Below are 21,810 nucleotides of genomic sequence, written 5' to 3' on the forward strand. Positions count from 1 at the left end.
GATCTGTTACTAACCCGACTCGAAATCAGCACGACTTGTTATTGACCCGACCTAAATTCAACCCAAATTGTTCCCGACTCGATTTCAAATCACCTTAAATGCAATTTAGACCACCTTATTATTGTTGATCAAAGCATTTTGTCTAGGGAGACCAAGTCAATCCAAGGCCAGCAAAAGAAAGGAGCATCATCCTCAAATTTAAGAGTTAAATATAGTATATTATTTATCGTATGGTCGAAGGAGATAATTATCTTCCTAAATTATAGACTATGGTTCCCTAGTATATTGACATATATATTATAGTCAAAGGAAATAATTAGCTTGATAAAAATGATAATTATCTATTTATAATTAGTTGAACCCGAATATGACCTGACTTGGAAAGACCGGACCTGATTGTTTCCAACAAATTATTGACTTGAACATAACCCGACTTGAATCCGAGAATGACCCGACTTGGAAATGACCCAAACTGATTATAACCCGCAAATTATTGACTTGAACCGGACCCGACTTAAACCCGAGAATGACCCGAACTGATTATAATCCGAAAATTATTGACTTGAACCAAACCCGACTCAAACCCGAGAATGACCCGTCTTGATTCTAACCCGCAAATTAATGACTTGAACCGAACCTGACTCGAACTCGAGAATTACCCTAACCCCTTTTAACCCGTGAAAACCCGAATTAAACCCGACCTATTGTTCACCCGACCCGAATGTTACCCGACTTAAACCCGACCCATACCCGATAAGAAGTATGACCCGACTCAAGCATGACCCAACCCAAACCCGACCCGCATAGGTTATGAAATTAATCTGAATTGACCCAACCCGAGTTGACTTGACCCACTCTTACCCGACCCAAAGTCGACCCGATTACCCGAATTGACAGCTCTATGCACAATTTCTCGGAAGTCTAGGTATAAAATCCTGTCAACAAACTGTTAATAAATGAAATAAATAAATAAATAAAAATAAAAAATAAGTATAAAAATTCACCAAGATCAAAATATTAAGATGGTGAAATATAAATGTAAGCATTAATTCTTGGCATTAGAGGAATCATTCTCCAAAACAAGCAACGAAGTTTCATGTAAAAATGTCTTAATAACTTTGTACATTCAAAGTAAGATACATCTATTTATGTTTATTAATATCAAAATTAAATCAATAAGAAAACAAAAATCTACAACCTAATTGTATAGTTCTCCCGATAGTTGGGTCACTATATATGCCTCTATAAACTTCTCTACATAATCGTGTTGAGTATAATTAGGCATCATACTGCCCACAGCCTGCCACCAAGAGTCCAAGATCGTGTATTGTTGGAGTTTAGGTTAGACATGTTACAAGATCTACAAATTTTGCATAGGGATAACCATGGTACCCTAACGAGCAACAGAGTACTATTGTAACCATCTTTCACTCAAAAGCCGCATAGCAGCCCCCTGCGAGAATTTCCTTGCGAATAGAAAGCAAGGAGCAGCTGTAGAATTAGTTCGGCACCACTCTGTTCTGAACTCGGTTTCATAATATACATGGTTGATATCCTGTCAAATACAAAAAGTAGCAGCTTACACAAGGGGCTTATAATTCATAAGCGAAGGGGGGAAAAAAAAGTAGCCCAAAAAGAACTAAAGCTTAGGGCAATCACCCAATCGAGGGAGTAGTTTCACTTGAGCATAGAAAATAATACAAACCTTAATTTCTTGAATACGTTGGGCAGTTGCAGATGCATGACTGAAGGTGACAGGATGCCAACCTTTCCCTTCCATTTTCGAGGCAAATTCATTCCATAGAGTATAGGTCAATGTCCGACGTTCAAGTTCTTTATCAAGCCCCATCATCTATTAAGAATTAATCAATTTTAGCATGCATTTTGTCATATATAAGCAAAGCAGAAAAAATAGATAAAACAAACATTAATGACGGCAGTAGCTGCTGGAATATCACAGACTAGTTGGAAAGGGATAAAACTCTAGCCAATAATAAGATAGGAGATGCTACTCACAGTAAGCAATGTCTGCAGATAATGCTCATCTGGAATGCAATTGTGCTGCTTCTGAAGTTTCTGTATTGAACAAAATAATAGTACAGAATTAGATGATAGATCAACCCAATCAATCAATTTATAGGTGTTCGATGGGGAAAGGAAAAAGACTTAACTATATATTCACTCAATATAAAGTGGTCAACAGTCCAGTCGTCCAGGTGTGGTTCATATGGTTTTTACAAGCTGATTCTAGACAATCTTTGCACTCTGAAATGCCCCAAGGGTTCTACCATAATGTTTGACAAGGGAAATTAAGCTGACGCTAGAAATTAAATAAGTACGCGTTACAAACAATCGCTACTTCAAATCAACAAGCATTATGACCTAAACATAATGGAATGTGCAGGAGGGCTATGCTAAAGAACTAAATTGGGCTGCAAATAGAATTAAAGCATCCACCTTCCATGCCCAATTGGCCCTCGAAAATGGATTCAAATGACCATACCACAATTGAATCATTCTATAACATCCAACTACTACGTATTACTTTTGCATTTATCACATATTCACTTAAACTATCCTTGGTACTTTTTACTTGAGGCATAACATAATCGTATGGGATACTGTTAGTTTGTCTTAACATAGATTATCAAAATATTAAGTTTTCATAGTTCTTACTTATTGATAGTTAATAATATTAATGGTAGAAGTCATTCATTGCCAAGTGTGAAAGCCAAAACAATACATCCTTAAAAAGGGAGAAAGTAGAATTTAAGGTAGCACCTTGCATAAATGACCAAAAATAATCAACAAGAAAGGATCAGCCATTAAAAAGATTCTTAAGAGACCACTTCTTTAAAATCACTAGAGTAAGACTGCTTTGCTCATTAGAAGCACCAGGTACTGGTAAGTGCAAGAAATTAGCTATAATTTTGATGATGTCCTCAACTACTCCCAAAAAGTTCAGACAATCAACAGCACATAAATTGATACCAAAATGTATACATTTTGGAGTACAACAGAAATGTAATCTTAGTATTATACTTGTCCAAGATAGTCAGCAGATCATCAATCAATAAAGAATATTCTATTCTTGTTAACAACCATGAAATGAGATGAGGTGCCATTCCATTATGAGGTTATGGATACTTTTCCATCTTGAGATAAAAAGGTATTCATGTTCCAACGAATGAATAATTCTAAACAATCAAACATTAATCGGTGTTGCATAACAAACACAACATCAATGCAATATAATATAGACACCCATGTTATATATTGATGTTACTGTAAGAAATGAATTTGGGAATAATCAACAATATCAATGAAGATGAAGGGCTCCTGACGCCTCTATAGGACACCCAGGATGCCATGTTGGTTATATAAATGACTCTCTTGAAGCTCTTCACTAACAACTCAACATAATTCCACAATGGTCAGCTACATCAAACAAACTCATTCCAAGGACTTTATATGACTTTTGGTAAACTTGTCGCGGCTCCAAACCAGTTAATATGACCCCACGAGACATCCTGCACATTCACTTCAATTTTGAAAAAAATTCAAAAATTAGCCGAAAAGCGTGGATTATAGCCTTCAGTTTTGGACAATTTTTAACTTTTCTAGACCCAGAAAATAAACAAGTTGAGGTTCTTCCCATGGACCCCACAACACCTTGGGAGTCCATTTAGGTGGTTGAATCAGTCTTCTTTGCCTGTAAACTGACAATCTAGTCATTTACTACTTATGCCTCAGTTCATTAACCAAGCCACCATAGTCCACGGGACTTTATATGACCAAATAATTGTCATATACAGTTCCAAACAATATTATTTAACCTCGGGATTCATCACCTACAATCTCGAAAGTTTCGATAACAGGTTCCAAAGCCTTTGAAATGGGTTCGATTCTATATTTTAGTATATTATAGCCTTAGATTTTGGACATATTTGTTTGAACCCAAAAAAAAATAAGGTTGGGTCCTTTCCATAGAGCTCACGACACCTCTTAAGCGGTTGAACCATCCACTTTGTACAAGCCTCCCTTGATTAACTAAGGCCACCACGAGCTTTTATGTGACAAATTAGTGGTCCTAAATGGTAGCAAACAACATTACATGACCTTAGAATATATCCCTTACTGTACCATGAGTTTTCTGGTCCCGAAATCTCCAAAATTGGTCCAAAAGCGTGCATTATAATCTTCAAGTTTGGATATTTTATTACTTTTACGGACTTGGAAAGGAAACAAGTCAAGATGCTTTTCATGGACCTCATAAAACACCCGGGAGGCCATTAGGGTGGTTGAAACAGTCCCTTTTGCCTTTAAATTACAAATACAACTATGTATACAACCCAATGCCGCCATTGGGATTATGTGACCAGCTAATGGCCGTATATAACCAAACAACATTACATTACCCCGGGAATCCTAAGATGCTTCCCTTATTTTCTAACATGGATTCAGAAACCTTTGAAATTGGTCTAATTTCATGTGTTATAGCCTTCAAGTTTGGCTTCAAGATGATTTTTTTTACCCAACAAGATTATGCATCCAAGATATTCCTAGGGGTCCAAAAGGACAGTTGCACGTCAGATGCATCTCATTCATGCCTTGGCCACCCAACCCTACATTAACAAGTATTGTGATGCTTTGTCTTGGCCTTTTGGTGCCTTGTCTTGGCCTTGTGGTGCCTTGGCTTGGCCTCGTGTTGCCTTGTCTTCCTAGGCCTTGCATTGCCTTGTATTGACATTAAGGCAAGCCAAGACGCTAACCTCGAGTGCCAAAAATAGGCGTTTTTATGCCTTGTCCTATTGCACGTGCCTACAACACACGGGCATACGCATATCTTAGCTGATCACCGTCCAACGCTCCACACTTAGGCATTGTGCCTTGGTCCTTCCTCATACTCAGCATTTTTTGGTACCAAAATTGCAGTGCTACCCTCATTTAGCAAAACAAGGGTGTTTTAGGGTATACGGGTGGGGTGGGGTGGGGTAGAAAGCTACCAACTTACCATGTTTCAGGAGAGTAATACCAACGTTACATGGGACGGGATTCGATTCGAAACGTGGTACGGAAACGAATACACGGAACGCTACCCGTGGTGAATCCGGTACAATTGGGTATGAAATAATTAAATTAATAAAAAAAAATTATATAGGTGATTTTTATTGATAGATTTTTATATCTAGGTGAGTGGATTGCTAAAAAAAGTAAATAAAATAAAAAGCCCAAGTTGTTTATTTAAAATAAGCCCAAGTTGTCGATAGACAGATATATGTTTAAGGCCTTTAAGCTTTTTACCAAGTAAAACAAAACCCTAGCCGCCACCCTTAGTGTGCACAAATAAAAAAAAAAAAAAACGTTACTGCTAGGTAAATCAGGAGAGAGGAGGGAGAAAAAAGTCAAAACTTCAGAAATTAAATAAGTAAATACACGTGAAAGAAGAAAGAGAGAGAAAACTACATTGAAAATGTCGGGAAAAAAGCCATTAAAGGTTGCAGAGGAAGAACAACCGTGTTTGGTCAGCCACAACTAGGAGTCGCCACCTTCAGCGTTCTGGTTCGCGACCACCAGCGTTTGTTCCGCGTTCCGGTTCGCACGAATCAGATCGCGATTCGTGGCTCCGTACCAAGCTAAGCACCAAATCCTACCATGGCTTTCTAATTGTAGATTGCATACAACTACTATCTTCATATTATAGGATGACCTTTTGAAGTTTTTCTGTGTTGCGGTCACAGGGAAAGGGTCTCTCCATTCTACATGCCAAGATTTTATCATTGAAGCCTGTGAACTTTATATCTGGTAGGGTTGTAGGTCTTTTCATTCATTAATTAAACCTACCTTCACTCCTCAACAAACTAATTATGGCTGATGCACCATGCATCCTTGGTTTTAAAAGGCGCAAGGCGCACCAAGGCGCAAATGGTCCTTGCAGCCTAGGCGCGAGGCGCAGGGCGAAGGCGAGCGCCTTTTGTATGCAAGGCGCATGTATTTACATATTTATTTTAAATTATTTTTTACTTTGATTGTACTTAATACCAATTAAAAAGATTCATTATAAATTAAATAATAATAATATATGTAAAGCTAAGGTAGTCTAAATTTTAAAAAGTGTCCATCATTCTTCAATTTATAATATTTTCCTTGAGGCGCAAAGGCGCACCTTACCAAAGGCGCTTTGAGGCGCACGGGCACGCGCCTCCCGTAGGTGACTGAGCCTCGCCTAGCTAAAGCCCATTTCCTAGAGCCAGGGAGCGAGGCGCGCTTTTTAAAACCAAGCATGCATCAACCTTTACTCTGTTAAAGTATTAGTATATACTCATAAAAATCAATACATCTCAATTACACAACTACAGCAACATATGCCCAGTAAAGATTACCCAATACAAGGAAACCTTCCACGAGATATGCCCATATATAAAGGGCATTCATGTAGTTATTTAAAATACATCCTAGTTCCTGCATCATCACATTGAATACAACAAAGCCCACAACCCTTCAGTGAAATTGGCATAGGTCCTCAAGATCATATTAACAAAATTTTAAATGAATTACGCATAAATTTCTAAGATTTAAAACATCCAGAAAAGTTCTGAAATGGGAAAAATCAATTCATCGTAAGAAACTAACCAGATTCAGCTTTCCCTTTGAATCATCAACTGGTGGGCGTCGCTGCAAAACAACAACAGTAAAGCATTAGTCCCACAATGATTTGCGAAATATTTTAAATACACTTTTTATTTACAAAGAAACAACAGCGATCTTATGTGAATGTTAAGAGAAACCAAAAGTGATGCAGAAAGATATAAGCGAGGAAAGGAGATGGAAAAGTACCAAGATCACTAAAAGACAATACAAGGAAAATAGAGAGTGTATAAGCTATTAAAACATCTACAATTAGCATATTGTGTACCTTGCAGTATTTTCTGAAGACAGGAAAGATAAGCTCATCATCAACTACAACTTCAGCATGTTTCCGGATCAGAGTGAACCACTGAAATTTCCAAGTATAATAAGCAACAATATCACTTAACTTTCAAGTAAAATAATCATCATGACCAGCTATCCAGAAAATTCCCACTGTAAGGCACTCTAAAGAGGCCCAGCTGCCCAAGATGGCAACCTTCGACATAATACGATAAAATTGTCCAAACATGACATGAAACTGTACAGAAAGAAACACAATTTGAATAACCTGAATAACCTATATTAAAAATTCTTTGATCAACTATCAAATCAAGGCGATTGTCTAAAATCACAATAAAGACATATCCAAGCACAAAATGTTTTCTTTACCCAAATTACCACTTCACTGTGTAGGCATAACCCCAATTATTATGTCATGCACATAGGACCACAATGAGCATCATGATCCCGAATGAAAAAAAAGTTCTAAAATAATGACACATAGTTCAAAGAATATGAGTTTATTTGCTAATTGCTATGTTCGTAAATTTTTAGCTACTTGTACTGTTTGGTGTTGAAATATTAAAAGAGCTAATATCTGAAATATATGAGCTAAATGTTCATACATATTATTTGAATTTTCATAATTTATAACTAGATGTTCATATCTGTTCATTCGGGGCCACAATATGCATTGCATTGAGGTCCCAAGGTCAAGATATAATCTTAGACATCTCTACAGCCCAACTCAAGCAGATCAAATTCTCCAGAATATCTGTTAGAATTTAGCAAAGGCAGTCAAGGGGAAGCCTCCTGTGTCACTAGTTGTCTATGATCTTCTGTGACTGCTTAGGACCATTATAGTCCAACATGATGCATGGCATGCAACAACCAAATTGGCTAACACCCATTGAACCCTTTTTTCTGGCAAACAGAATCAATCAAATTCTTAATCCCATAAGTGGGGTCGGCTACATGAACCAAAAGTGATTACATAGTAAATAATTTTGGCAAACAGAATGTCTTCATATAATTTTGGCCATGATGCATAATCTGAAATCCCTAACAAGAAGTCAACTACCAAGATGAGTAGATTACATTCACATAGAACCCAAATTACAATCAATAAGACCCATATAAAGTTTAAAATTATAACATACACAATAGAGAGTCTTTAATTGTTTGTAAGACAAATGGCTAAAAGAGGCTCCAAAGCTCACTCGATGTCCTTGGTGGCTAATCAAATGGAGATGGGCATACCCATTTTAAAGGTTAGCTCCTGCTAATTAGATGTCATAATGTTATTAGTGCTAACGTAACATAAGGCATGTGGAAGATCCTTACAAAAATACATTAGTACAACATGTTAAAGGGAACCTTATTTATTCGAAAAAACTTTAGGCAAAGAATGTTTAAGAAACTAACTAAATCATTGCTCATCCCCATAAGAATAAGCCCCAAAGTCCCAAATGCTACACACTGATGTACTTCGCAATTTCACATCAATCAATCACAGCCTTAATCCTATAAGTGGTCATATGCGAAGTACATTAGTACTAATGTACTTCGCATATGACCAAAAAAAATTGTCATTAAAAGCTACTCTAAGTCCAAATTATATGACTAGTGCTCTTAGACTTCTATTAGCTAGTCACTATCATTTAAGACCCTACCAAAGATCGTAATGCAGACACAAAGTAGTAGTCAGTCTGCTCAGTCAAATAAAAAGGTAATGACTATATTACCTGTGACCCTTTCCGCCATTTATCCAACTTTATAACAGGTGCCATCTTCGGGTTAAAGCGTCCTCCCTCTTTACCTTCCTTTTTATCCAAAAAGCTAACACAAAAGAAAAGCTAGTATGTCAGTTCAAGAGCTTAGAATGATCTTTTCCACAGCAAATATCTTAAGAAATTAAGCAAGATAGACCAATAAAAAGTACTAAACCAAAAGTGACAGAGGAATAAAACTAGAGAATTCTAATAAGATCATCAGTTTCAAAGATTTCAGATTTACCTGTCTACAAAACTTTTAGGAGATTTCATAACATAATGGTATATGTAGCTAAAATTATACAGAGGAACGCAGCTGCAACAAGAGAAATCAGCATATAAGCAAACCAATCAAACTAGATATGAAATCTAGCAATGTATTCTGAAAAAGTAAGTACTAAAAAATATTTTAACTGAAAAGACAGTTGACTTGATCCTATATTGCATTAGTTATTAAAGATGCCACATCATTGTATAATACACATAAGCAGCATAGTTACCTATCTGAAAGAAGTACAAATCTCTGATTAGCAGGGTCCTCAAGTGCGGCATTAAGCAATAACCTCTCTGCTTCAATCATACTCGATTCACCCCATGCTACCTAACACCTCACTGGTTTATTAAACCAAAAAAAAGCAATTTCACCAATATATGAACTAAGAAGAGCATTATCCAAACCACAAACCTGAATGCTATTGCTTAACTGCCGACCATAAAACATAGGCGATCGCGTGGTTGATTCGTCAAATACAAAACCCGGCTCTGAGTGAATGTATATCGAATAACTTGTTGCATCAGCTTCCTGGAAATACCCCATTCACCAACACATTAGAAAATCCCACTCCCAAATTACACAATCCAGAAGCAAAGTTCTCGAATTTGTTTTGATTTTGGCATTAGTCACAAAATCAAGTTCATGTACATGCATAATAGCTGTCTAATTCTCTAATACATAGTCAAATGACTAAAATTAGATCTCCTCTACTTTGAGCAAAGGATAATTAACCACTACTGTATATATCTGTGAGAAAATTTTATGTTAACAAGTATAGACGTTTAGTTAAGCAAGTAATACATCACAAACATTCTTTTTCTTTTGCATAATACTATTGAGTTTTATAATCAGAACAATTCAGCTAAATTTGACAAAATCAAACAATATAATTTAAGCATCAGAAAGAATATCATTACTTTGAGCAATTTTACTCTTAAACACAATCCTTTCAGCAATTAAGAATCGAGACGAAAACCTCAAAAAATCATTTCAGTGAAGCTGAACAAATTATACAGCATTACTTCCTAATTCCTATGCAACTTATATCAAGAATTATACAGCATATAATCAAATTAAAATAAATTTAGATACAAGTAAGCAATTAAAGCCCAAAAACTTCCAATAATTAATTCATATCAGCTGTAATTAGAAACAATAAAAATTTGCTTATAATTAATTCTTCCAAAACAATCGGAAACACTTCTACATTAAATTAATCAACACAAGTTCCAAAATTAACCAAATTATTGAAGCAATCATATTAATAAATGCAAAATTAAACCAAAACACAAAATTACTTAAACAAAAAAAAAATTAAAAGGAAAAACCTCGAAGAAGCTACCCCAGAGAAAATCCAGAGGAAGATGCCGGCGAGTGAGGAACAAAAACGCGATTTTACGGGGACCGACGAAGAGCGTGGGACCCACGCGCCGTGATAATTGCGCAGTTTTCGCAGAAGATACAAATTGAGATTGAAATTTCCAGAATCCAAAGATGCAGAGTAAAATCGATATCAAAATTACGCCCTTCAAATTCTGTCGAAAATGGCTAAATCTAAGCTTCTTCGTTGACGTCATCGTCGCCGGTGCTGACGTCATCGTCATCTTCTTCTTCGTTGGGAGAAGAATTCCTCCTCTTCCTGCCATAATTATTTGCAGCAATTTTTTTGTTTATTTCAACAAATTAATTACACTAATTACAAAATAATTAATCAATTCAAAGTAAGAAGAATATTATAGAAATGATGAATTGAAGAAGAAGAAGAAGATGAGGAGAGAGAAAGTGAGAGAGAGAAAGTTACATTGAAGTGGAGGTTCATCAATGGAGGTAAAAGGAAGTGCATGTGATGAGTCAGTTTCTCTCTCTACTTTCTCTCTCTTCTGGTTGCTACGTGCTGTGTTGTGGGAGGATGAATAAGAGAAGAAGGAAGAAGAAATGAGAGAGTTTGAATTATTTTGGGAGTAAAGTTTAATTAATTGAATTTGAATAATAATAATACTACTAATAAGGTTTCATAAATGTTTTTATTAAGGGTAAAGAGTACTCTTTTTGTACTTTTTTTTGGCATTTGGAGTTTGACAATAGATGAATAGACATGCTCCTTTCACCAATTCACCAACCTTGCCAATATATATAGTTTGATAATTTGATTGAGTAATAATAACCTTGGTAGGGTCGTCGTTGTGGTCCGTTAATCGAAATGATACATACTTTAAGCTCGAGAGTTCAAATTTGAGCCATTTAAAATTATTGTGCTCATATAAGTTAAAATTAGGATTGAGTTTATTTTGGATTAAGTCGAGTTAGGTTAGTTTTTAACACCTTTGATTAAATTCTTATTTGTTTGATAGTGCAACATAGATATCAATGGAAGGGAAGGTTATCAATTTCAAAACAATGCTGACCAAATAAAATAGGCACATTTGTTCATGAAGTTGTCCAAGTAAAAGGAATTTAGACATCCAAAAGAGAGAATAAAGGCATCAAAGATTGTGTGAATGCTTGTATAAATAAGGTTGTCAATGACAATGTTTTATAAAACGGTGCCGTCCCACGTGGAGATCACTAATTAGAACAGTAAGGATTATAGACTATATCATACCTAATTAATTTAGTCATTATTCATTAAGGAGTAGCATTGAATCCAGAGAGTATTAGTGTGTGTTTAACCTAATAATAATCTTAACCCTTTTTTGACTTTTCTATGGATACATTTTGAGAGTGTCACCAGAATTTCTCCTACTTTTAACTTGGAAAACCCAAAATGTATGTGTGTAAGTGTGGAGTGGTCCATCAGTCAAATTCAAGATTGCGAAAATAGTTCATTCCACTATTTGAAAATAATAGTCACACATGCGATTTTTGAATATCCTAAAAAGCTTAGTCACATTTCATAAAATCGATTATACGGAGTATATCAATAAAATGAAGCAGGGAAGAGAGATCTAAGGAAAACAGACAAGTTTTATAAGATATTTCGATGAAATCATAGATAATATTTAATTACAGCTTACGGGGGTTGAGACAAGGACAAGGTGAGTACTAATTCATGATGGAGGCATAAATCTAGTAAAAGCAATACATATACAAGTATTATACGTAATAGATTTTTACACAGAAAACGTAAAATGACAGTTATATCTGAACGAGAAATTTTAAGTTCATAGCATATACACATAATAATAATCATACACAAATGAATCAAAATTTATAGTAGCTCAGCATTTGTATTGTGTTAGAACTGGAAAAGGAGAAAACTTTTGAGTAAAGAAAAAAAAAACCTTTCAAAGATATGCTTCTAACGCACCATTTGCCGTCAGAGAGCACATCATGCAGAATCTACTCAGAAGTAACAATCCCACTAAACAAATCTAGTAAAAGAAAGAAAAATTGATGAGATCATACTGTATTCCTGTGATATAGTGAGTTAAGCTTCAGACTGGCTTTGTAATTCTGGAATGTGATGCGCTTCTGCTCCAACTGAGAAGGATGTTTCAACAAAGGCCGAGGAAAAGGGGTTCATCGCTGACCAACCTTGGCGTTTTCAGGAACCACGATCACATTCAAGATCTTACCAGGAACGAAGATCTTCTTTTTGATGGTTTTGCCATCAATATACTTTGACAGCTTTTCGTCTGTGGAGGCTAATCTGAAAGCTTCATCTTCAGTACATGTTTCTTCTACTTGTATGGTTCCTCGTGTCTTTCCATTAACTTGAACGGGGAGGACTATTTTGGAGTCTTTCAAATACGCTGGATTAGCCTAGAATCAAGAACTTTCACAAGTAAGAATTTAGAAGAGCTAGTATCTGTTCACAGCTAGCTTTGTTTAATTAGGGCCATGTATAAGTCTGAAGCACCCCAGTTTACGCTAAGCACCTCTATAGCATGGAGTTTCATGAAGAAATTACCAAGAAAAAGTAACTTGTACAATGAATTCTTTGGCTATCATAAGCAAATAAGGTGCAATAAACCATGCAAAATGCAAGTTGTGAAGCATAATACTTCGTAGTTGCTATGAACTTGAAAAGAATAGTATTCCTTCCGTCTCTAAATAAAAAAATAAACATTAAGATACAAAGACTGTCCTTTCTCTGTTTTAATTTGTACATCTTCATTACACCAATATGGAAAAATTCCAAGTTCAACTAACTAGTTTCCAAAATTGACTAATATTAGGACAGCCTAAATTAACTGTGTCCTATTACTAAAGACGTTGAGAGCATTGATCATTATGTGCATCATAGTTGCAAGTAACAATGTACAGAGTACATAATTTTGAAAACTGAAGACAAGGGAAGACTTGATTTTACCTTTGGGAAAGGCTCATATGCAAGTGAATTTGAGTTTCCAAGGCGAAACCAGAGTTCCTCAGCCATATGAGGTGCATATGGTGATAGCAACAGAACAAATGCCTCAAAGATTGACCTTGGATGTCGGTCCCACTAATAAGAAGAAAACAATGAAGTCATGAAAAGGCAATAACAATCATAAATTTAACTCAATATATATCATGCTTGAAATACTATTGTTTGAAATTGGATCAAACACATCAGAACCACTTTTTTTAGGTTAGGTCAGATAAATTTTGGTTCATAGAAACAAGAAGGTGAATTTTACTTATCACATAAACGACGTCCAATCCTAAATGTTAAACTCAAAGATTTTCCACCTAAGTTCCAGAAAGAAACAGATATATGCTCACAGGAAAGAAGGGCGAGGAAGTAAACCGGTCAAACCTTGTATGCTGCATTAATGAACTCCATCATTGCCGAAATACCAGTGTTAAACCGGGTTGCTTCAATTTCCTCAGTGACCTACATGAAAGCCAATAATGCCAGTGACTATTTCATACGAATAAACAAGTTTTTTAGCCATTATCATATAGATTTCATGAGACCAGCAAACAAATGAAACTCAGCTTATAGAGTAATCGGAACAATATCATTTTTTAATATGTATTGCATGTTTTTTAATTTTGACAACATATATTCCATTTTTATCTTTAAACATGATTCTTCTGCACACTCCCATCAGAAATAAACTAATATATCCATCATTCCAAATTACAACAGAGAACAACTTTTGACCTTTTCAATGCATTTATGAAGCGAACGAAGTTGTTCTATGGTAGGATCTTCATCCACGGCAATTGTTCCATCATTAAATGAACCATCAGATAGAGGTGAGCCCACAATTAGTCTCCATACTCTCCCCATAAATCGATAAACACCTTCGATTCCACTAGTATTCCATGGCTTTGAGTCTCTGAAAGAATCAAAATGGATTTGCTAGTTAATACATAAACTTTTTATCAATCCCCTTATAAAATCCAGATTTTTGACAAATGATTAAAAAATGACTAAACAATTTCAGTGACTAAAACCAACCTTAATGGTCCCATGAACATCTCGTACAAGCGGAGTGAGTCAGCACCATATTCGGCAACCACGTCCTCTGGATTAATGACATTACCCTTGCTTTTACTCATTTTATAAGCTCGAGCAATAAGCCGAATACTTGGATTCTCTTTCAACACAAAAAATTCACCTGACTTCATAACCTTAACCCAAGCAAAGAGATTCTATCATATTCTGATTGTTTGAGGAATAAAAAAAAAAATGGCAAATATATTTTGATGAGATACTAAATTGATTGAGACAACTAGGTCTATGAATACAAAAATACATACTTTTTCCTCAGGAATTTGTTCTTGACAAAGATCACCGGACATGGTAGCTGAATCTGCAGATATAAAATTTCCATTTGTGTCCTTTAGTGCCGTATACTGGACCTGGAAATTTAGACAAAAAAATAGTGAAACACTGGAGCAACATTATGTCATTAAACCACTGAAGTTTCATACCTCTCCTAAGATAATTCCCTGGTTTATGACACACTTGAATGGTTCCTTTGTAGACACAACACCAATATCATAGAGAACCTGACAAATGAAAAAGATAAAAGTTGCAATCAAATGACACAAGGACAGAATCAGATATGATACTTCAACAAAGGATGAAACCATTTCTTCAAGAAACTTACAACACTTTCTACACCTCTTAGATATAAACATATTATTTAAGTTAAATTGGATAATATTCTCAGATCAAAGTAGTATGAAAAGAACTTTATCAGCATCTAAAATTTCAAAACAGAATTCCCAAGGCTCAATATCTAAGAATCTCATAAAGCATGAACTTAGCCAAAGAAAACCTTGACACCTTGTGCCAAAACCTCGCATAAAGTAAGTGAAGGACTGCATGCTCAGCACCACCAACATATACATCAACTGGGCCCCAATACCTGCATGTTTACAACTGCCAGAAGGTAAGGCCATGGAGTATTCTTCATGCAATTCAAAACATGCATTTTTTTTAGATTATATTTTATTAAGTACTACGTATCATAAACACCTGACCTTTCTTTTTCTTTGTTGACTAATTCCTTTGAATTTTCTGGATCCATAAATCTCAAATAATACCTGTAAATAGGACAAAAGGTTATACCAAAGAGTGAAAACATAACAGTAAAGTCACGCTAGAATTTAACATTTTAAAATTTGCTACAACTGAAAGTCCTTTCATTGTTCTCTATGAATCATATAGAATGCCAACCAAATAAGAAGGCAGATACAGAAAATAAGTGCAAAAAAAAAAAAGACATTACCAGCACGAGCCAGCCCACTGGGGCATGGTGTTTGTTTCTCTTCTGGCTGGCTTTCCTGATATGGGGTCTACTGTTTGTACCTGTTACAAATCAAAAAAGAGCTTATACCTATCAGGAATGCAAAAGTGGCTGAGACTTGTTCATTTTATGTGGAGAAAATTTCACATGAATGGAGAAAATTATAGTCCTACACAGACTATATTTTGCAAATCAAACAACTTACAAAAGGGAGTCACATGATAAATTATATTAAGGCAAGTGAACTCATACCCAAGATGTCGCTTTGGATAATGGCGGATCACCCGTCCCAGTAGGAGTAAAATCATCCAACTCAGGAAGTGTCAAAGGTAATTCACTTTCAGGAAGAGAAACACTCTCACTGTTGTCATCCAAAAATATTACAGGTATAGGCTCCCCCCAATAGCGCTGCCTAGCAAAAAGCCAGTCTCTTAACTTATAGTTCACCTGAATAACAAGACCGGATTACAAAAATTAAAAAGAAATCAAACATAAAATTTGTCTGTTTCAGCTTTCTCAGAAATGGTGACAGCTTTCCATTTATAACTACTACAAGTGACTAGGTGATCAACTTTAGAGAAAGGGAACAAACCTTTTTGTTTCCATTTCTAGTTTCCTCAGCCCACTGAATTACTTTTGCAGAGGCTTCTTTGCTAGACAAGCCATTGATATCAAGCCCTGTTGCCGAACTAGATGAGTTCATGATAATACCATCTCCAGGATAAGCCTTACCTTGACTGCTGCCATCTTCATCATCTGGCTTGACAACCCAATGAATTGGTATATCATACTTTGAAGCAAATTCATGGTCACGTGTATCATGCGCAGGAACAGCCATTATAGCTCCAGTACCATAGCTGCAGAAACGACCATGCATGGCAGCTAACAGCTAAGTATACAGATTAAAGTATATATAGCAACATTGACAAATGCACAACAAGATCCTCAACGACTGCAGTTACCACTGCAATTTAAGTGAGGCCTAAAAAATATATTATTGAAGGAAAACTCGGCCACACCTTCCTAGAACATAATCTGCCACCCATATGGGAATGGCCACTCTGTTGGCAGGGTTCTTTGCATAGCAACCAGTAAAGACTCCAGTTTTCTCTTTTTGGAGCTCAGTCCTCTCAAGGTCACTCTTTCTTGAGGCAAGCTCTTTATACTCCTCAACCTATTTTAAGAGTAATACAACTCAAACTTTAAATAACAAGTAGAAGCAGATATTTTATTCAGATAAAGAATATAACAGGCATACATATTTGGCTTGGTCTGTGGATACTAGTGATTCCAACAAGGGATGCTCCGGTGCCAGCACAAGATAGCTGCAAATAAAAGATAGATCTATCCAAATGATTATAAATCCTTATAGTATATGATTAGAACACTACTAGAGGGATAACTTCCGGATACATACGTTGCTCCAAAAATAGTATCTGGCCTTGTTGTATAAACAGTAATTCCAACCCCTCTTTCGCGTCCATCAACAGCAAGCACCGGAAATTCCAGCTCAGCCCCTTCTGACTTCCCTATCCAATTTCTTTGCATTTCCTTTAAACTTTCGGGCCAGTCAAGCTCTTCCAGATCACGAAGAAGGCGGTCTGCGTACTCAGTGATCCTGAGCATCCACTGCCTCATTGGCTGCTTGTAATAAACAATGATACTGAAATTATGAAAACATTCAAAGGAAATAGAAGTAAGACAACATAAGAAGCAAACACAAGGGAAACTTAGCATTCTCGACTTTTGTTTCCACTATACCTTTCGTATTACTGGATGACCCCCACGTTCACTGACACCGTCTATTACTTCCTCGTTTGCCAACACTGTGCCAAGAGCAGGGCACCAATTGACAGGAACTTCTGCCTGAGAATCATAGTTACCCCATAAAAATCATCTTGTGGGAGGGGGCTATACATGTGTAAAAAGTTTTGGTATGACACTAACCTGATAGGCCAATCCTCTTTTCAGGAGCTGAAGAAATATCCATTGTGTCCATCTATAATATTCTGGTTCTGTTGTAGAGATTTCACGATCCCAATCATATGAGAAGCCCAATGATTTAAGCTAAAAAGCAGCAAGCGTAAATAATAGAAGAGTTACAAACAGCTAAAGACAATGCATATTATCTAATAAACCTATTCTTGAGAATTTGCAGTGTTAAGCATCAAAATATTTAAGTCAACATTACATGCAACAACATTTGTTATATTTTCAGGTGACAACACCCTGAACAGGTGTGGTTTCCAAAGTACGATTAAAGAAAGTAACTGACCTGTGATCGAAAACGTCCAATATTCCTCATAGTTGTGATTTTAGGGTGGGTACCTGTCTGTCACACATTTAAGCTGATGACCATAATTTGTAACAAAAAGGTATTGTAAACTAACATGTGATAAACCATGTCCTAGGATTTAAAATAAAATCAAAATCAAAACATACATCAATAGCATACTGCTCCGCTGGCAACCCAAATGCATCCCATCCCATTGGATGCAAAACATTGAAACCCTGCATCCTTTTGAATCTGGCGAGAATATCAGTAGCTGTATATCCAAGTGGATGGCCAACATGTAACCCAGCTCCGCTGTAAAATGTAATATTTCTCCATGTAAAATTCAGCAGAAAATCAAGATGCAATATATTATGTCACAGGGATATTCATACATTGAAAGACAAAAGAAGTTATCTTAGTCCAAAATAACAGGTTCAAACAGAAGCCAGTCATCCTGAGTAAGAAATTAAATTCAATACCTAATAATACCATTAAGATAGCTAACCATTTATAATCTAAATTATTACAAGTGACATCAAATTTCTAACTAAGGAGATAGTTTATAAAGACAACTTATCATTCAAATGTATGAGAAATTAAGTATTTCAAACAATCTACAACTCCTCAGCTCCATATAATTGATTACTTAACTAACATTTTCCATTCCGCATTAAACCCATGTCATCATTTGTTGTTTGAAATAACAATGCACTATTACTCCGGCTCATCATTTCTACACAGTGGTAGCTTCCTAGAGCCAAAGCGATGCCCATACAGCAAATCAAGCTTCAAGGATCATACCATAATGTGAATACTTTCAATCACTACCTTAATGAACAATATTACCAGCTAAAACCAACTACAACTATTGCACCAAGAAATGTCATCAGTATCAATCAATCAATCCAAATTCTTTCCACATTATCCCAAAAGTGAAAAACAATTGTCAAAATGTAGTCTTACACCCATGTCAATTAACAATTGTCAAGTGCCAAAAATGAAACAGTATAAACTAATTAATTCAAAGTAGAAGCTCGTCCCATTTCAATTAATAGTCCAAATTACAAATTTTTAACCTTCAAACAGTCAATTAAAACTGTATATATGATCATTGCATTTACCAAAAGCATTTACACAGTAGCAAATTACAAAAAAATCTTACAAATTCAATAAAAAGATAAAGGAAAGGGTTTTACCTGGGGTAAGGAAACATGTCAAGAACATAATACTTAGGTTTAGAAGTATCAACATCATCTGGGGTTCTAAAAGTTTTATTATCCTCCCAAAATTGTTGCCATTTGGGCTCAATTTCATGAAATGGGTATGCCCTTTTAACTTGTTGCTCCTTAACTGTATCTTTCTCCTCTAATTTACCCAATTCACCTCTAATTTCACTAACACTTCTTCTAATTCTACTTCTAAGCTTCAATTTAAGACTTTTTTTACTACAAAAACCAAAATTAGTAGAAGAATTGAAGATGGGTTTATGAAAAAATTGATTTTGAGGTGAAAAAAATGGTGGGTATTTTAGAGAAGATGGTTTTAAGTGATGAATTTGTAAAGGTAGTTGAAGATTTGTCTCCATTTTTTTTGGGTGGAAGAAGGGTGGAGTTTCAAAGTAAGAAGATAATGCAACTTCCTTACATAGTTTGGTTTTTATTGGCGGGCTTTACATTGAAAGTGTATGTATGATCTTCATAAAATGGGCTTTGGGACTTTGACATGAATTTGCAAAGTTTGTAGCCCAGCAATTGTGGAGGGAGGTGAAGCATTAAGAACAAAGGTCTTTTTTTTTTTTTTTTTTTTTTTTTTTTTGGGTGAAAATGATCAGAATTTAATTAATAGTTAAACCACCCCTCTGATGTAGCAAAAGCGTGTACAAACTCAACATTATACACATAAGTTAGATTGGTGACACAGCACCCAAATAGTCATGCCATTTCTGGCCAAAAGAACTACAGTTTCCTTTAGATAAACTATCACTAGGATTGGGAGGGGGGTTACAAAGGATACATTTTGATAACCAATTGCTTCCATCTTTCCTTCTAATCTGGGTAGGAGTTAGACTCGACTTGGCTCGCCTGGCTTGGAAATCTGCTTCCCTGACTTGTGTCCTTGGAGCTTTCAGAATACTGCTGCTCCCTGATTGTGGTATTAGGTCCCTGCACCAGATTGAGAATAGGTGGCCTTCATCAGGAGGAGAATTTATATCACAAATACTGTTGACAGATCTCTAACAGTCAGATAGGTTAAGAAAGTTCATCCAATTGCTCTCCCTGGCCCAATGGCAAGCTGCCAAAACAGCAAACAGTTCTGTCATGTAAAGAGTTTGGGGCAAAACAATGGCCAACTAGTCCCTAAACCCATTCCCCATAAGGGTTCCTGCATATACAGGCTATACCTGAAGATAAGGTGTTGGGAGAAAAGGAGGCATCCACTGAGATTCTTGTCATCTGACTAGAGGGGCTGGAGAGGAGGTGGGGGGTTGGGATTGATGGTATGGCTGGTCCAGAGTTGTTGGGGGGAAAGTAGAAGAGGTCTTTGATGATGTAGGTGGTAGAGGCCCAGAAGCTAGTAAGGGGTTTGGATTTGTTATTAAAGACCCAAGTGTTCCTTCTTAGCCATATGTTCATTAGAATGATGGGAAAGGAAAAGTTCTAGGGGATCCCAAAGAGACGCTGGGAGGTAGTGTTTAAGTTATGAAGAATCCAGGATTGTATGTCAGGTTGATCAAAGCTAGAAGGGGGGTTTTTCAGTCCCCATACTTCTCTTGCCCTTGGACAATCCCTTAGAACATGGATACCATCCTCGATGGTGCCAGGACATAAGCAATAGAATTGGGAAAGGGTTATGTGTTTGAGGAAGAGATTATTGCATGTAGGAAGTCTATCCCATAAGCATTGCCATAGAAACATTTGTGATTGGGGGTGGGGGATGTTGAGGTTCCACAGTTTATCCCATGGAATAACAGGGGCTGAACTGACCTTGGTTTACGGTAGTGTTTTAGGTAGTGGTTAGCGTTTAAACCAAGTTAAAACATTTAGGAAAAAATAAGTGTATTTGGTTAGATAGGATTCATGTAACGGTTAGTGGTAGAGATAGAGTTTATGTAGCATTTGTCAAACATTAATAATATTAGTGTTTGAAAACAGGTAGCTAGTAGCATTTGACAAATTTTGTTTACTTAAAAATATTATGCCTATTTTTATTGATTTTAATGTTTCAACCGCTATGGTTGTCAAACAATCATACGAGTACAGTTCGCTACTCTAACAACTAGTAGTAGCATGATGGTCACTAGAAATTAAAAGTTTTGTTGTTTTCCTAAGCGCTAGTTATTTGACAAATATAGGTTTTGTTCACTTCACCTTTAAAAAATAATATCAGTAAAAATTATTTCAGTTCAGCAAAAAATAATTTCAGTTTAGTAAAAAAAATTTTAATTTAGTATAATTCAATAACTTTTAGAAGAAAATATAACAGAAAATTAGTAAAAATAATTTCAATTCTAGTAAAAATAATTAAATTTGATAAAAATCATTTCAATTCCTTAAATAAGGTGAAAAAAACGGGTATAGAGTAACAAACTAGAGGGAGTAAAATTTTGTCAAATGATTCCAGTTGCTTTCCACTAGGCCACTACACGTTCTTTTTTTGGAATATGGATGGTTAGCGAAATCCCCGTGATATTTATACGTAGAAGTCGGTGAGATTCCTCAATTGAAATAAGTGGTTGCTTGATCTTATCAAATTAAAGTTTTAGCTTTGGATGTTTGTCGATCAATGTTAGTTTGATGCAAAAAGACCAAAAAGCATGGTTGATGTGACATACACTTGTCATATTTATGGGAATATTCATTACTTGACAAAGGGTAATCTTGTCTTTTCACTATG

The 21,810-nt window shown here is 35.9% G+C and overlaps 2 protein-coding genes across 6 annotated transcripts; both read right to left on the reverse strand.

Moving 5' to 3' along the window:
• Positions 1-1,033: 1,033 nt before the first annotated feature.
• On the reverse strand, positions 1,034-11,025 carry LOC145635412 (glycosyltransferase BC10-like). 2 transcript variants are annotated; one of them, XM_081686689.1, is made up of 11 exons: positions 10,757-11,025; positions 10,284-10,594; positions 9,367-9,483; positions 9,182-9,282; positions 8,926-8,997; positions 8,655-8,748; positions 6,917-6,997; positions 6,634-6,675; positions 2,017-2,076; positions 1,706-1,852; positions 1,034-1,555 (listed from the first exon to the last, which is right to left on the reverse strand). In XM_081686689.1, the coding sequence occupies exons 2-11, from the start codon at positions 10,557-10,559 to the stop codon at positions 1,412-1,414; spliced, it is 1,134 nt and encodes a 377-aa protein (XP_081542815.1). In that variant the 5' UTR covers positions 10,560-10,594; positions 10,757-11,025; the 3' UTR covers positions 1,034-1,411. The 2 variants fall into 2 exon arrangements, with proteins under 2 accessions (XP_081542815.1, XP_081542814.1); XM_081686688.1 differs by lacking the exon at positions 10,757-11,025 and having other exon boundaries at positions 10,284-10,601.
• Positions 11,026-12,126: 1,101 nt separating this feature from the next.
• On the reverse strand, positions 12,127-20,747 carry LOC145636449 (leucine--tRNA ligase, chloroplastic/mitochondrial-like). Of its 4 annotated transcripts, none has more exons than XM_081688015.1 (21): positions 20,318-20,747; positions 19,113-20,078; positions 18,084-18,228; positions 17,917-17,973; positions 17,589-17,708; positions 17,403-17,507; positions 17,059-17,282; positions 16,900-16,966; positions 16,661-16,815; positions 16,234-16,498; positions 15,894-16,088; positions 15,624-15,703; positions 15,376-15,438; positions 15,179-15,260; positions 14,821-14,898; positions 14,647-14,748; positions 14,345-14,517; positions 14,045-14,222; positions 13,694-13,771; positions 13,268-13,399; positions 12,127-12,717 (listed from the first exon to the last, which is right to left on the reverse strand). In XM_081688015.1, exons 2-21 carry the CDS (start codon positions 19,499-19,501, stop codon positions 12,475-12,477), a joined length of 2,931 nt encoding a protein of 976 aa, XP_081544141.1. In that variant the 5' UTR covers positions 19,502-20,078; positions 20,318-20,747; the 3' UTR covers positions 12,127-12,474. The 4 variants fall into 4 exon arrangements, with proteins under 4 accessions (XP_081544141.1, XP_081544140.1, XP_081544142.1 ...); XM_081688014.1 differs by having other exon boundaries at positions 19,113-20,208; XM_081688016.1 differs by lacking the exon at positions 20,318-20,747 and having other exon boundaries at positions 18,572-19,255.
• Between the last annotated feature and the right edge of the window lie 1,063 nt (positions 20,748-21,810).

Source organism: Chenopodium album, chromosome 6 (genome assembly GCF_948465745.1).
Source record: "Chenopodium album chromosome 6, dcCheAlbu1.1, whole genome shotgun sequence".
NCBI lineage: Eukaryota > Viridiplantae > Streptophyta > Magnoliopsida > Caryophyllales > Amaranthaceae > Chenopodium > Chenopodium album.

Excerpts from the sequence above, each read along its gene's own strand:
- LOC145635412 (XM_081686688.1), bottom strand. The coding sequence starts at position 10,601 with ATGGCAGGAAGAGGAGGAATTCTTCTCCCAACGAAGAAGAAGATGACG. Across the intron at positions 8,998-9,181 it reads TTTGTACTTCTTTCAGATAG|CTGCGTTCCTCTGTATAATT; the intron begins GTAACTATGCTG and ends CTCTTGTTGCAG. Across the intron at positions 1,853-2,016 it reads ATCTGCAGACATTGCTTACT|ATGATGGGGCTTGATAAAGA; the intron begins GTGAGTAGCATC and ends AATTCTTAATAG.
- LOC145636449 (XM_081688015.1), bottom strand. The coding sequence starts at position 19,501 with ATGGAGACAAATCTTCAACTACCTTTACAAATTCATCACTTAAAACCA. Across the intron at positions 13,772-14,044 it reads TTCATAAATGCATTGAAAAG|GTCACTGAGGAAATTGAAGC; the intron begins GTCAAAAGTTGT and ends GCTTTCATGTAG. Across the intron at positions 12,718-13,267 it reads CATATGAGCCTTTCCCAAAG|GCTAATCCAGCGTATTTGAA; the intron begins GTAAAATCAAGT and ends TCTTGATTCTAG.